Raw genomic sequence first — 17,022 nt, forward strand, 5'->3', positions numbered from 1 at the left:
TAGAGACATAATCTATTCTGCATGATCTCAATGATTGATCATCTTATCTCCTCCCATCCAGGACTGAGGACTCTGTGTTTTGCCTATGTGGACCTGGAGGAAGGCGCCTACCAGGAGTGGCTGAAGGAATACAATCGTGTCAGCACTGTGCTCAAAGACCGTGCTCAGAAACTGGAGGAGTGTTATGAACTACTGGAAAAGGTAAACACACCAACTCTTTCTCTGTAGTGATTTGTACTGTTGGTATCCAAACTTGTGAGCGATGTCTTAAAGTCAAAGCAGAGACCTGAAACTCTTCCTGATGGATGCACTCTATCTCACACACACACACACACACACACACACACACACACACACACACACACACACACACACACACACACACACACACACACACACACATTTTATGTATGCCAGCAGGGGGCAGAGTGGCTCCACTGATTTCCTTCACTTAAATAAATTTGATGGTTCTTCAACACTTACCACCTCCCTTGTTTATTAACAGAATGTAAAGAACAGATGCTACTCCTTCCTGAAAGGATTATCTGCATATCTTGTATTGGTTGACCAGAGAGATGGCACTGTGTGTGTGTGTGTGTGTCTGTGTCTGTGTCTGTGTGTGTCTGTCTGTCTCTGTTTGGGGGGTGGGGGGAAAAAATAATACAAAAATATCAGATCAGAGGATATTCCAAAGAGATTTAGAGAGAGGTGGGAAAACCAAGGATTTAGAGTTGAGAGACTAGGTGAGAAAAGTAAGTGAAGAAGAAAAAAAAGAGGAAGCAGGCGGAGGAGGGGAGCTCAGACTGGGAGACCACAAGGGTAATTACCTGCACCAGCCTGCCAAAAGCCCCATAAAACTGGAGTCAACAACACAGTAGTGTTAACTTGTGTGTCTGTGCGAGTGTTTGTGTGTGCGTCCGAGTGTGTCTAATGAGGGTACACATGCATTTAAATGCTGAACAAATTAAAGCAAGGGGGGGAAAGGTAATGGGTTACTTCTTGGCACGAAGACACAGAGTTGGTACAGAGGTCTAAAATGAGCCGCTGTACCAACTGTACTGAACTTTCTGGCTTCATTCTCATCCTCTTACCAGATATGGGTGATGTTCTCTTGACATAAAGAGCACTCACGTACAAACTGGTGATGTTTGGCTAAATTTGTTGCCTAAATGTGATCATTCTCACTGAGTTTTAAAATCTTACTCTCACACTCTTTTTGTTTCACCAACAGAACTTACTGCTGTTGGGTGCCACAGCCATAGAGGATCGTCTGCAGGCTGGTGTGCCAGAGACCATCGCCACTCTGATGCGGGCCGACATCAAGATCTGGGTCCTCACTGGAGACAAGCAGGAGACTGCCATCAATATAGGTACAGGGGAAAACATTTCAAATACACACAATGGCCAAAATATAAGTTTAAGTGGAAAGTAAGGACAGAAAAGCTGCAAGCAGATGGAAAGTGAGGGTTCCTTTAGATTAGCCCACATCTGCTTTTTGGCATATCCAGAATTTTAGAAAGTCTGGACAGCAAAAACAACACGTGAAGTGCAATTTTTGCAAATCGAATCCGAACCAAATTTAAAGGTGGATTAAAATGCGATTCCAGTGGGATTTCTACAGATGCGTCTCAGTCTAGATTTCAAAGTTCTTTCTGTGTCACTCGCAACACGACACACAATGATAGTGATAAATCCAAAGAGAAGGAAGTGCTGAGCGTGGTACTATTAGCAGAGAGCTGTGGGGACAACACGGCAGTTTGACAGCATGAGTGTTAGAGTGCGCAGTGATGGGCCTCCATTTCTCATGCCTCCATGCTGGAACACTGTTTCACCAGCACCGCTACGTAGTTACTGATGTTTATGTTTTTACCGCAGTAACCCATGCAGACAGGTTGGTGATGTCTGGACACATAAATCTGATTTGGTTAACTTGCTGAAAACCCACCTCTTTTTCGTTGCCGTACTTCTGATTAGAGCGTGACACCTTAAATCGACTATATTCCCTGTTGTGCTGCAATTTGCTCTATTGTTTGCTTTTTCTTCGGTTCCTTTTTCCTGTTGCTGTGTGTTATCTCTTTTTCTATTTTGTGCCAGCTCAGCACTTTGCTCAGCTGTAATTGTTTTTAAATGTGCTCTACAAATAAAGTTTGACTTGACTTGACTTGTTTTGCAAATAACAGCACAGACTGTCTCTCATAAAGATCTGATATAAGAAACAAATCTGATTCGCTTGTAGTCTGAACATATCCTTAGTGAAGTTATGTGCCAGTGAAGAAGACAAAACCAGCAGTGGTGTGGATGTGCCCTTCACACTGCAGCATTATGTGCAGCAGCGGAGGAAACTGTATGTATTGTGGAGTTTATTAAATCACAGCTAGGATAATAGCTGGCCTTATGTTGGCTGTGACATGCCAGACATGTCTCCAATCTCTAAGTGAAGTGTGCCAGTGGCCAGTGTAAGCAGGGAAAAAGGGGTTTTAAGTTGCACACCAATGACATTTGTGCGCTTGGTTTTTCATTGCAGTAGTGGAGGAAGAGAAAACACCTAAAAATAAAAACAAAATTTTACGTAGAAGTTTGGACCCCTTTTGAGAGTTGACTGTACAACTTTTATTTACAAACTTTTATATGATCAAGCTGTGCGCTACACTTGTATAAGTAATTTGAATAATTAGGATTTTTACTGTGTTTATTGCTACATGATTTAGTTGAATGATGCACAACAGACTACAATACAGATATGATGGCTGCAGGCTGATGGAGGAGAGTGGAGTCAGATAGCTGCGTGAGAGAATGGAGCAGGATTTTGCAAATCTACACAAGACCAGTTTTCACCTGTGTTTTGGGTTTAAGTAAATCTAATCTCCCTCCCATCCCCCGCTCTCTACCTTCCACTATCTGTCTCTCAGGTTACTCCTGTCGTCTGGTGACACACGGCATGTCCCTCATTATCGTCAATGAGGACTCTCTGGATGTGAGTAGACCCTCCTCTTCCTCGAGTATTCACATTTGTGTGCATTTTGTACAGTCATGACTGTTTGTGTGTTGCGAGGGTGTTATGTGGTGGCGTCCTAAGCAGATTACCGTGGGAACTAGGGTGTGGTCCACAGCCAGATTGGTGGGTGGGGCTCTTTGTGTGCTCACAGGTGCAGGCAATTAAAGTCTCTGGTGTCCCTTTGGAGAAAGGGATGAAAAGAGACAAGCAGGGAACTATCACTTCTTTTCCTCCTTCTTTCACAACATTCACATCCATTCCCTGGCTTTTAATGATCCCAGAGCAGTATCACACTGTTTGCGCGTCTTTATCTAACCTATTTCTCACTAAATGCCAGCACAGCACATAGACTGTATATGTGTTCACTTGTATGTTTGCTCCTGTTACTATTTAGAGTGAAGTCTAAGGTCTCTATATTAGATTTCTATCCCAGTTATGTATTCTTTGCTTTCAGATTTCTGTTAACCTAAGTGGCTTGATTGCTGTCATGTGTCTCCGTGTCTGTCTCTCTTTCACACACTCCCTGACTCCCACATGTGTGCTTACACTCAGACACGTATACACACACAATCACAGTGTGTTCACTTTTACAGAGTTTGTTTATATGTGAGACTGGGGAGATTATGCCTTATAAACTTTAAGCGTCGGAACTGTGTGTGTGCTTGTGTGTATTTTGCTTATGGGTGTTTGTGTGTGAGCGAATGTTTGTACACCCAAAGGAGGATTTTATGAGTCCATAGCATGATCAACATGACAGCAGAGACCTCAATGTGGGTTTACATTGCATCCAACTGGAATCCTGTGTGAAAGGATGTTAATGTTGGTCATGATTTCAGATTTAACTGCACGCTTTCACACTTATAGAAATTTTGCTTCACTGTATTCTATAGGAATTAACTGTGATTTTATACCCTTATGCATCAAAGTGGTGTCTGGCTGGTCAGAAGCCAGACAGCGTGCAAGGCCACTTAGACGCTGAGTAAACTGAGCTGGACAGGCTGAACATTTAATGCTAGGGTGATACGGGTGCTTTAGCCTCAGAATCGCCTATGCAATTAGCACAAGAAAGTGAAAGCTAATACAGTTAGCACCATAAGTGGATCATTCTTAACATGGTTTGGAAGATTTCGTTAGCAGCCCGTCTTCCACGTTTGATCACATACTGTACTTTTCCAGTAAACAGTTCAAAGTCTGGTCAATGAAGTCTGGGTCTAAGGATGAAACATTCAGCTTTAAGAGGTGACAACATTAAGGAACAGTTGTTTCTTTCATTTTCTTCCTTGCTGTTGTTGCTTATGCATATTTGAAATTCTTGTCTATAAGCTTTAATTGCAGAGAAAGAGATTGTTATGCCTATCTTCCTTGGGAAATTCTTCAGCAGAGATTAAACATAGACGTAGGCAGATCCGATAGCACATAAGACAAGAGCTTTTTGTTATCATAAAGTTAGTATTTTTTGTGCCTACACATCAGAAAACTTTCTAAACCCTTTCATTAGAAATCTCTACAGCTGAATGACTTGTAATGAGGCAGGATGTGCTGAAGCAGTGAAGGATTTAGGCTGTTGCTAAGAGGTGCTGTCTAAAGACGGGACTTCCAGTTAAAACAAAAAATACTGGTGCGAATGGTGTGTAAAGAAGTGAAAAAAAATCTAGAAATTACAGATTTTTCCAGATAAATTTCCTCTTTAGTTGGACTTAATTGAGAGCTAGTGGAAACTAGAACCAAAAAAAAGTAACTAAAAGCTTTCTCTCTGTCTTGACATAATGTTCTCTATGACTAGAATTATTCATAGTATAATTTTTTGTGATGCAGATCCAGAATTTTGTAATGCCAAATGCAGACAAAGACTTTCCGTTTAATACACACCATTTAGAAACAACTCAAAACAACTTGGTGCAGCAGGGAATCCATCTTTCAGCTGGAAAGCCCGTCCCACACAGAAATGGCAAACATCCATCCTGCTAAAGGAACCTTTTGCATTTGTACCAGCTCAGGGTTATTATCACTCAAGGGCTACATTTGTAAAATAGTTGCACTAACACAATTCTATAGGGCACAGGAAGAGACAGGAAAGTTGAGACGGACAGCTGGCTGACATGAAACATTAACCGTAGGTCATGAGGGGAATTTTTCATGTGGCAAGTTCATGATCTACAGTATGCTGCAGAGACTTGTGTAACGCACTTTGAAGTGGGTGTGAATAAAACTCGGCAAACACAGACAGAGTAAACAACATGACATACTACTGCTGGAAAACACAATTAAAAAACAGCACCCCTTCTACAAAAAAATAAATATTTATGGCTCTATTTCAGGATTCCCATGGTCATGGAAAACATTTTCCAGACCTAGAAAAGTCATGAAAACAATAAAAATCATCAATCAAAGCCATCATTTGTTTTGTGTAATAAGTTAAATTACATTAGTGTAGCGTAAAATTTGCTTAACTAATATAATAATACATTTTTTAAGCATATTTGGCTTTAGGAGAGAGTGATACAACTTGAAATGGCTGTATTTTGTGTTTATTTTACTGCAGATTTTCTTTCTTCTTTTTAAAAGAATTTGGTGAGATTTTTAGAAACCTTCAAATTTTGAGGCGATTTTCCCTTAATTTTCCTTTTTTTTCTGTTTTTGTTTTCTGCGATTTTATTTTTTCTTTAAAAAATGTTTGTTTCGAAATTTTGTCCATGACTATGTGTAGGACCCCTGCTATTTGCGTCTAGATTTATATTTGGACATATAGATGTATGAGACGAAACATTCTCTGTCATGTATGAATGTAGCATGCCTGTGTGTGCACGTGGTGTCACAGTCATGCTTGTCAATCAGGACGACTTCAGAGAGCTCTGGTTGTCGGCATGGATGAAAGCAACACCGTCTTCAGCACAACACTTATCACACACTTAAAATATTTTGCGCTGGCTCAGCTTCTTTATGCTTGTGGGCCTGTTTGTAACCTGCATGTGAGCAAAAGCAGAAGCTGCTTATCAAAATCTCACCTTGGGGTTGACCTCTTGCCACCATAAAACAAAAAAACAGAAAACAACTTTTCACTCTCTCTATCGTGCCCTTTTTCTTCTGTTGTGTGACGGCTGATCTGTGTGAAGGATCTTGCAGTTGCCAGTCTTAGCGGCAGATGCAAGCCCCCCTGTCGCTCCCATCCCGACCAAGCCCATTCTCCGCTCCATGTCTTCTTCACACTACTACCTCCACATCTGTCAGCAGCCTCTCTGTGCACAGGAAGCGACTACACAGAAAAATTATTGCTTGTGTTAGAGGTAAAGTCAGAGGAAGCGCAGAACAAGCAACAAAATATGTGTGTTTATCTTAGTGGAAACAGCAGGAGTGTGTTTGTGAATAAAGCAGGGGAAGTGTTTATTGTACTTCATGTATGAGACAGACAATCTGGATAGAGAAAGAAAGGGGGGTGAAGAAGGCGGCCGAGCCATGTGAGGGTGATGAGTGAGCGGTAATGCGATCCCCTTTTGGTGCTCCTCCTCATCAAAACAAACCCTGTGAGCAATGCCTCCTGGGTAAACGGTTTGCGACCGCTGAAGCTGTGACGAGCGCCATCTGTCACCTTCGGATCACATGCCACACACAGACTGACACAAATCTTTGCCCTGTCTCCTTCTGTTTAGTCAATGCTGAAGGACACAAAAGCATATGTAAAGTCTCCTTTTTGCCCTCTTATTTCTGTCCTCACACACACACACACACACACACACACACACACACACACACACACACACACACACACACACACATTGTTTACCCCGTATTCAGTGGCACATAGTCATCCTGATCAGCTTGATAGTTCTGAATATACATTACATCTAACTTTCCCACAATCCCCCTCTCCTCGTCATGCTGCCCGCAGTACAACCCTAAAACAAACAACATCTCTCATCTGCTCATTAATCATCTTCATGTGCACAGACGCACACACACACACACACACACACACACCTGAATTCTTCATTTCCACTGACTGAAATTATGATTTCCATGGGATCGAAATGTTATTGTATTGTTCTGGCATTTTTTAATTTATAATCATTTTTTATACATCAAGCCACATGTGTGTCTACTTTTTTTTTGCTCAGGTGTGTGTGTGTGTGTGTGTGTGTGATTGTGTGATTGTGTTTCTGGCTGGGGCAGGGAAGGATGTAGGTATTTGCACAGATGCACAGTCTGATAATTAAACGGTATATTAAATCTCAGTGGTGACAGAATCTGCACTTCAGATATGAGCATGTCTTTCTCCGCCTTCTTTTCACTCCGCAGCTCTCTCACCCTCTCTCTCTTTCTCCCTTTCTCTCTCTTTCTCTTCCTTTTCCATGAGTCTACTTCACACTCCACATCCTTCGTCGTTCCCTTTTGTCTTTGTACCTCTCCCCATTTATCTTGCTTAGTGCTTTTTTGTATATTTTATACTCTGGCTATACATTTGTCATGATGGCACTAGTGATTAAGGTCTTTTTGAATGAAGAGGTTGGCTGGAACGGATCAGCATTTGGCTTTCCCTATTCCCACTGTGTGCATTTATATATATATGTGTGTGTGTGTGTGTGTGTGTGTGTGTGTGCGTGTGTCAGAGCGTTGTATGGTAAAGTATGCAATGAGAGAGGGTGACCTGTGATATCTCAAACCGCCTCCATGCCCTTCCTATTTTGTGATCCAAATATAAACCTGATAAAATTCCATGCAGAAGGGCCTGTGAACATGGTTTACAAAGTGTGTGTGTGTGTGTGTGTGTGTGTGTGTGTGTGTGTGTGTGTGTGTGTGTGTGTGTGTGTGTGTGTTTCCGCCCTCTTCAAGCTCAGATGCACATGACAAAATAAACATTTATTTTGGAACATAAAAATTCTTTCTAATGAGATCTGTCATATTGGAACTGGTGCAATCAAAGAACGAAGCAAACAGAAATAGTGGGTAATTTAGCGTGAGAAAGAGGAAAGTAACATAGTAACAGCTTTTTCTTTGGTCTCATGTTTGTTCTCTTGAGAAAGTGTTAACAGATCATAGTGGACCTTTTGTGAGCTGTTTCTTTTCATGTTAAGACGCCGGTCTTTCTCATGAGGATACAGTTAGGTCTGGACTTGCTGTACTTTTAGTAGGTGGCTGCCTGTTAGCTTCAAGAGCTAACTGGTGTTTGTACCTTAGTTACCTTTTTAATCTTTCCTCTTTAATGCTGCCTGCATACTTAGCCTGGTTATTATCCCGGGTTATCTTAGCCGCCGCTAAAGCTTAGACTGAACCTGCTGTGACAAGTCACTGTGTTGTATTAGCACCTTACTGATAGGCTGGTGAACTGTTTGCATTGAGGATTTCGCTTGAGGATTAACCCATGTGTGCGACCCTCTCTTTTAGTGTCTTTATAATGTGGTCCATATACTATTATAAAAAATCACCTAAATATTGGCAAATATACTAATATTTTTCCTACAGACATTGAGTTTGTTTTCATGCGCAAAAAAGTCATTTTTTTCCCCCTAATTAGGAATATTTATAGGGAATATGCTGTTTGAATGACCTGCAACAAATTCAGAATATTGGTATATTCTGAATAACAAGGGGCATACTGGTGTAACTGAACTGTACTGTACTGTAACTGTGCATGTAACTGTAGCCAAAGAGGAATTTGAAGCTGTCTCCTCATATCATGTTTGAAAGTACTCCAGAGAATTAAGCCCCATGCAGAAAGTTGTGTAAGATGTGAAGCATCAACACCCACCGCCCCAAATATGTGTCATGTGCCATGTTTTTATACAATCATTTTTCACTTACACACTGTTTACTTTGCATTATGCTGCTGAGGCTTTTCGTGTCCATTCCTCTGTGATGAGGTGAGGACGAGCAGGGAAAAGGAGGTTTTGTCAGATTCTCATCTCTCACACATGCAGGACATGTACACATACACACAACCCCCATGCACTTACATGCAAACACACACACACACATGCATACACGTGTTTCACTCCTCTGTAAAAACACATGCACACCACACACACACACATAGACACTTTGAGTTTCGGGACTCTGACAACCTGTAATCTCTTTTAATCCTTTCATTATGTTTTTGTTTTCCTTTCCCCTGTTTGGGGGAAAAGGTGAATGCAAACAGGAATTCCGGCATACAAAGAAAAACACACACAGAGCCTCAGGCTGAAAAAACAAGAGCAGGGAATTTTTTGGAAGAGGAGGGACACTTGTGAGCATGTGTGCATCGCTATTTGGCAGGAAGAAGAGAGAGCACATTGTTTGTATGATTACATACATGAAGAGTGATCACGTGTTTGTGCTTGCTGTGTTGTGTCCTGACTGGCGGACAGAGGGGTAATCTCTCTGCGGGTCACTGGACTCTCTCAGGTCCGATGAGTAACCCACCGTGAGAGACAGTGTAGATTCTTAACGTTGCTAAATTTTCAAATGTTTGTGCACTTTTGTGTGTGTAGTTTGTTCTTGTGTTCCTGATTGCTGTGTGCTTAGTTGTGTTGCCCGTGTTTCCACAAACAGCTCCTCTTATGGGGCATTTCATTTTGTGTCATTCTGTGTTTATTATGTGAATAAGCTGATTTCCACGTGTACAGCTAACAAAAGTGTCCCTAGAGGGACAGTTAGTGAGCTGTTTGCTACAGGATTGGACAACCCTTAACTGATAAAACATCTGCTTAGTCAGGGTGTCTGCAGGTCCTTAAAACATCTTAAAATGTATTCAATTTAGTTTTAAGAATATTAGGCTCAAAAAGACATTGTATTAAATTTGAATTTATGAGGTCTTCATTGCCACAAACATTATATGTAATTTCTTATGTCCATCTTTATTTTTGTAAAATTGAGTCAAGCTCTTCTGCATCCACATTTCTGATGTTACAAGTCTTAACACCTACCGCTGAACCTAATACTCTCTTTTTAATTTATACTTGCACTCACTTACCTGTTGGCTAAAATTAGATTCACCCTACTCACTTTAAAAACCATATGACTACATAAAACCTACACCTGTACGACTTACCCTTACTTTTGCAATGCTTGAATTAGAAAAAGATTTGTCAAATAGCCAGTCTTAAATTTGGTTAAAGATTATCCTAAAAAATATTAAATGTAAGTGTCTGATACCTGAAGACAGCCTATTAGTGTTGGAATGATTTTAATAAGCTTTAACCCAAATTCTCATAGTGTTCTCAGTGTCAAAAACATTTAGAAACATTAAGTCAGAGCTAGAACTGTTAAATCCTGTTAACTCTATTTTTCACTGTTCTTACATGTTTTAATGAGTATTCATAATTGAATTGCTAACAGTCGCATTTTTATTTTTTCTTCCTATTTTGATAATCAGCATAACTTCTCTTTCCCATCTGAACATTACAGATGGACCACACAAGGCAGAGATGATGCATGTTGAAGCATTTTAATGCTTTGTAACATTGCGATCCCATGGAAATCATAATTTCAGTCAGTGGAAATGAAGAATTCAGGTGTGTGTGTGTGTGTGTGTGTGTGTGTGTGTGTGTGTGTGTGTGTGTGTGTGTGTGTGTGTGTGTGTGTGTGTGTGTGTGTGTGTGTGTGTGTGTGTGTGTGTGTGTGTGTGTGTGTGTGGGCCTGAGTGGTAGCTTGTGGCGTGCCTGTTCCTCCACATGGAATTCATTACAACTCTGCGGGATGTTTATTTTCTCTATTAATCCCTATTCCTCTATTATCAAGAGCTCCATCAAAACTGCCCCCAAACTACTGCCCTGCAGGCAAGCTGGCATTTACGCACACACACACACACACACACACACACACACACACACACACACACACACACACACACACACACTTTGCTGTTAAAAGTGAATGATACATTTTACCCCACCATGACATAAATCAAATTCAGTTCTATTTTTTTCCTCTGGTTGTGTGTCTTAAGTGTATTTTCTCCCTTTGAAGTAAAGATATCAGATAAGACGCCGTGGTTCAACGAGCCTCTGCGACGTTGCTGTGTCCGCTTGTTGTCATGATGTCTAGAACAACTGTGAACTTTATATTGGCATTCTTAATTGTTGACTGTACACAGAAGCAAATTCTTTCCCCCAGATGAAAGCAGCCCGTTCAACCAAGAGCATATGTCTTCCATTTACCGCATACGGTTTTGACCTTTCAGCAAATTTGTCTGTGTGTTTTTGATGTGTGATTTGTATTTTCACCACCTTGTTAGGCCACAATAACTCCACAAAAGCATAAAACCTGGAAATACTCTCACTTGAAAGGGCTGCTTCCAAGATCACACCAGAAAAAGAGTAATTTCCAGGCTAAGATTTAGAGTTGTGTTTGGTAAGGGTGCAGATTAGGATCTAAGATTGTCAGTAATTCAGTGATGAGGTTCGGGGTTAGAGGTTAGGCTTTCACTCAGCAAGCAACCCAACAGCATTTCCATACGAGCACTAATGTGTTTGAGGTATGTTGTTGACTTGAACCAACTGTAGAGGAGATACAAGCCTGTCAGTAAAATCATGTTGATGATGTGTGAAACTGTATAACCAGTTTCTGGAGCCTAATGTAGGTGTGAAAGGGAGAATATCTACTTAATCCTCCTTTAAAGATTTAAGACTAACCCAAACACCCTTCTCTGTGTCTTTGTCTCTTTGCAGGCTACTCGCGCCACTCTGACAGCTCACTGTTCGTCCCTGGGCGACTCCCTGAGGAAGGAGAATGAGCTGGCGCTGATCATTGATGGTCAGACACTGAAATATGCACTGTCCTTTGACCTTCGCCAGGCCTTCCTTGACTTGGCGTTGTCCTGCAAGGCTGTCATCTGCTGTCGGTAAGGAAGACTCATTCGTCATACAAATACATGTACATAAGCAAACTTTTATTTTATTACGGGGTATCTGCACACATCTGGTAAGCCTAGAAAAGTTTGGAACTCACAAGGGAAAACATGTAAAAATTCAGTGCTTTTTTTTGTTGGTGCTTCAATCTTAAAAATGATTTGACGTTATCAATCAAACTATTAACGGTGCATTTGATGTAATGATTAATAATGAAAAGGATGTGACAATTTGTCTCGGTTATCAATGATGATATTTCATCCTGCACTGAAAAAAAAGGGAGCAATGAAAGATAAATCCTACAAAAACACACTAGCGCCTCATAAAAAATGTTAGCGTGGTTAAAGTTTATGTCTTGTGACCATAAACCTGAAACAAATAAGCCTGAAATCTGGACAAAGTCTGGTATTTTAATTTGTAGAAAGGTCAAGCATCCTGTATTCAAAAAACGTTAACAGATACACAGGATCATTGTGCTGTTGTGGGAAAACCCCTATGTACAAAGATAAAGAAGAGGTTGTCCACAAAAACAAATTTCAACGTTCCCAAAAGTATCTTTAATGCGTTTTGTACAAGGTCTTTGTTCAGCAAACCCTTGTTTTTGGCTGCTTTTTGACCTGTACCCAACTGGGTTTCAATATCCAACTTTTTGCCTTAAAATACTTATGTACAAAAAGACAAAGACACTGTTATCTTGTTACCGGGCTTTCCTTTGTTTTACTCAGACATGACGTTGTGAGGGTAAAGGTGAGGGTGTGATCTGTAATGACGTGTTTAAAATCATCTCTGAAATAAATCCTGATGACTACCAAGAGCTTTGAGTGCTGGCAAAAGAAGGTGGGTGGAAGTAAATGTTACTGTGGTTTAACCCTTTGAAACCTGGAGCTACATAACTTTTCTTGTGCTGCTTTCTTGTGCTGCTTTTTATTAATTTTTTTTTTTTTTTTAACATTATGTTACTAAATTATTATATATTTTTAAGCATGTTTTTCCATTTTTAACTAATTTTCAGGCAATTTTCTTGTATTTTTTAAATAATTTATTGCTGATTTCTGGCTAATTTCTTCTTTCATTGTTCATTTTCTGTCAATCCAGCCAATTTGCTCAGGTTTCAAAGGGTTAACTCCTTAAAGTGTTTTTAATAAAGTCAGCCAATCTGCAACTGTAGGCACCTATAAAGAAAAAATGCACTGTTGTGGTAAAAACACTTAACAAAAAGAACCATTGAATCTCACCATACACTTATTACAGGTAATCCTTGTTCTGTTTTGTGCGTGATAAAAAGAAAGAGAGACTCAGTGTGTGTGTGTGTGTGTGTGTGTGTGTGTGTGTGTGTGTGTGTGTGTGTGTGTGTGTGTGTGTGTTTGTGTGTGTGCACGCGCAGGGGCCTGTATACCTGGGTGCATGCGTGTTTGTAAAGGTTGTCGGTTGCCCACGGTCAGCTAATGAATAAGGTTGATAAAAGCCTGCACCGCTGCACAGCAGGGGTAATGTAATATGCTACGCTGCATGGAAATGTCAAAGCCATGACTCACTGACTGGTGGCACCCCAGGAATGGGCACCAATACACATACACAGACACAGACATTGCCATTATACATTTCCATTCATACAAAGTGCACTTTGTTCCTAGGATGTTTACTGCATGTTCCCTTTTTTGGTCATGTTCCACTCAGCACCAGCTGTGATGTTTAACAAAAGAGTTTCCACTCATCTTTCGTGTGTGTGATCGTACTTGTGTGTGCGTGTGCGTGTGTGTGTGCGCATGTGCATTTGCAGCCAGGAGGGAAGTAATTGACTCTCCCTTGCATATCCAGGCCATATCCGGACTCTGGTCTCACAGGCCTTGCAAACAGCCTCCAGCTTCCTTTCCTCTATCCTTCACTCTATCGCTCTTCGTGTGCACGTCTCCCCCCTTGCTCCATATCTCTTTTGCTACCTTGGTTAGGGCTTTGTATCGAACATCAATAATTTTTTCATACAGACCAAAAATGTGCGCATAGGACCCAAATACTGAAAACCTGTATAGTACTGAAAGTTGGCATCAAATGTCTGGTCTGATTCATAGTTGGTTCCTGGTTTCAGTCAAAATGTTGCCAAGTTTGTGCAAATGAGCATAGAATGGTTTTGGTCTTTTAAAAACATAGTCTTTATCAGGGTACTTATGTTCCTCTGAGTGCATGCGAGTATCTGAAGTTTGCTCTTTTGAGTATGTTTAAGGTTGAATTCACACCGAATCTAGCATTGTGGTGATTAGCTGCATTTGTTTGTTTGTTGTTTTTTTAGCTTAATTTAACCTTTATTTAACCAGAAAAAAAACCCTCTTGAAATGAAATATCTCTTTTTCAAGAGTGTCCTACCCAAGACAGATAGCAACATAAGTTACAGACAGACAACATAGAACAAAAAACAGAATCAAGGCGTACAATTCTAAGAGAAGCAATATAGAACACAAAATGAAGTAACAAAAAGAAAAGACTAAAAAGTATGTGAATAAATGGTATTAGTGAACCATAAAAACAAAAAATTAAAAGATCAGATAAGATGCACCCTGACAGTGGCAAATAGGAGATGACTTACAAAAGTCCTGCAACAGTGCTTTAAAACTGCCTAGAGGAGCCAACAAGTGCAGCTTTAAGTCCATAGAAGATTCCACATGTATGGAGCTACATACATAAAGGCATGGTTGTGCAGCAGTGTGGAAGTGTCACATAAAATTGGAGTTGCCACTCTAAAAAGTTTGTAAAATTTGAAACCTTTAATGGATATCATCTAACATGTTAACTAGACTTAAAAAGTCATGTTTAATGTTGAAGTAAACATTTTGGCAAAATTGCCTCTGTAGAAACCCTGTCAATGCATCTAAAGATGTATCCATTGATCAAAAACACTGACTTTTTGGATTTGCCGGTTTTAGAACATATATTTATTGAATATGACCAATTAGTTCTTGTACAGTTGCTTGTGTTTTGACTATAATAAACATTTGAAAATCCAGCTCCAAAAGAAAAAAAATATTCTTCAAAGTAAGAAATCAGATAAAAAAGTATTGATTCTGGTAGATATTTTTTTATTTTGTGTTATAGGTTAGTAGTTCCCCACAATTTGGGGCCTGTTATCCCTTAAAACAATTCGAACAAAGAGTTGAGTTACTCCAGTTTTTTAATTTGAATAATTATAAAAGGCCTGATGGAAGAAAACTATCCAGAGCTTCCTTTAAAAAAAAAAAAAAAAAAAAAGATTAGGGAGAAGTACCATCACACACTGCCTTGGGAGGTCCTGACCTGCATGTTGGGAGCAAGCTGTGGATGATTCCTGTTTGTATGTGTGCGTGTGTGTGTGTGTGTGTGTGTGTGTGTGTGTGTTTATGCATACAGGGCACAATACGGTTAATAAGACGCCTGTACATAATGAGCTGTGGCTTTGGCTTTACAGAGATATCTGTGAGATAATATCTCCTACTGTATGTGAGTGTGATGTTTCATAGTTTGGGAATGTGTGCATGCGCGTGCATGTCTCAGGGGCGGCAGAGTCGGGTGTACTCGTACGCATGGCTTCCTGACTTCACTGTGCGTTTGTTTATAGGAGGACTTAGCGGCTGCTTATTTTCTGCTCAGTTCCACCGTGAAGAGCACCGGGAGCCTTTCATCTCCTCAACGCCACTTTACACAATTCCAGACACTGTATGCAGTGTTTAGAGGAAAGGTAGAGTGAGACAGAGAGGGAGATAGAGAGAGATTTGTGGTCAGAGGCCAAGATACGCACAGGCAGACACACACACACACACACATCAGACGCAGAATCAGGAAAAACAAAGAGCAGAGGTTGATCCCATCCTTCTGCAACGACTACAGAGGCCAAGACTCTCTGAGGTTTTCCCCTGTGGTGTTTGGTGAGGGAGGCACAAGGTGTGTTTTTGTGTGTTTGTGCATGTGCGTAAATTTGTGTGTTTTTGCACACGCCTATGTATGAATACTAAGCAGACCACCCAGCTCTGTGATTTCAGCCTGACCGGGACATGATCCTTCTTACATATTCATAGAAGATAGAGCCTCTTTATGACCTCTGGGCTCCAGCCGTGTGTGTGTGTGTGTGTGTGTGTGTGTGTGTGTGTTTGTGTGTGTGTGTGTGTGTGTGTGTGTGTGTGTGTGTGTGTGTGTGTGTTTGTGTGTGTGTGTGTGTGTGTGTGTGTGTGTGTGTGTGTGTGTAAGGGGTCATACATCTGCTCATAATTTCATTTCGTCGCACCTTTATCAAAGCATCTTGCTGCACGCTGTTTGCATATGATGGCTCATGCAGCTGCACATAATTAGATTTTGTAATATCATTATCTTGGCACTGACGAACAAGGTGGGAATTTGATGGAAGAGTTAGAGCTGTATGACACACACAGAAACAGTCGTTGTGGAAGTCCCCCCACCACCCCTTTCTAGGAACATTTTGAAGCATTGTCTACACAATAGCCCAGTGTTGATACTCAAATTACCATCACCTCATACATTACTGAGGATCAGGTAATGACTATAATCAGGGAAGTGTAATGTAAATATTTAATATCTGGATTTGGTTTATCTCTTGTAATGCAGCCCATAGGAGAGCTGGTCTACTGTACTTTCACATGTATGAATTTGTGGCAAAATGTGATAGTAAACACAAATATCCTATCTCAAGGTACTATAAAAAGTGTTTGTCTCATATAGCAACTACAGTTGCAAGTACTGCACTGGGGGAAGTATAGCTTGCTTTGTTATACACGTTTAATCCCAGTCTCAGTATCAGTTTTCTCCCATGTCTCCTCCTTTGTACATGAATTTTTCACAGTGTAGGTTACAGGTACTAGGAACAAGACTCACTTAAGTGGTGCAAATGTGAATTACAGGCAGTCGGAACGCATGTTTTGAAAGCAGACATGAAGACAAAATAGAAAAACCATTATTCAAAACTGAACTTTTAACTCTACAACTGAACTTTTAAATATACAAATAAGTATTCAAATGCATGTAGGTGTGTGTATTCCACTGGCTAGCTCATTGCTTTACACTGCACTCATACAGAAGTTACAGATACACTGATATCAGGACAGCAGTGTCATAGAAACATAGTGCTCATGCACTTGTTCCCCTCTGATTAACACTATTAGCACAGTCAGTACTGTTGCCATTGTTTAGAGCTGTGTATCGAGTGAGCACTGTTAGCTGCTAGCT

At 40.5% G+C, this 17,022-nt stretch overlaps 1 protein-coding gene across 9 annotated transcripts in view; it reads left to right on the forward strand.

The window, feature by feature from the left end:
* The window catches only part of atp8a2 (ATPase phospholipid transporting 8A2), a 58,240-nt gene that overhangs the window by 22,162 nt on the left and 19,056 nt on the right, over positions 1-17,022 (forward strand). For all 9 annotated transcript variants that reach the window (XR_015775306.1, XM_088071700.1, XM_088071702.1 and 6 more), the window contains 4 exons: positions 62-201; positions 1,232-1,370; positions 2,910-2,974; positions 11,638-11,810. Coding sequence is in view for 8 of the 9 variants with exons in the window: in XM_088071700.1 (XP_087927826.1) it covers positions 62-201; positions 1,232-1,370; positions 2,910-2,974; positions 11,638-11,810 (517 nt within the window). In the remaining variant the exon portion in view is untranslated. The remainder of the gene's footprint in view (positions 1-61; positions 202-1,231; positions 1,371-2,909; positions 2,975-11,637; positions 11,811-17,022) is intronic.

This window comes from Plectropomus leopardus, chromosome 21 (assembly GCF_026936395.1).
Source record: "Plectropomus leopardus strain MGB_pleo_1.0 chromosome 21, ASM2693639v1, whole genome shotgun sequence".
In the NCBI taxonomy this organism is placed as follows: Eukaryota; Metazoa; Chordata; class Actinopteri; order Perciformes; family Serranidae; genus Plectropomus; species Plectropomus leopardus.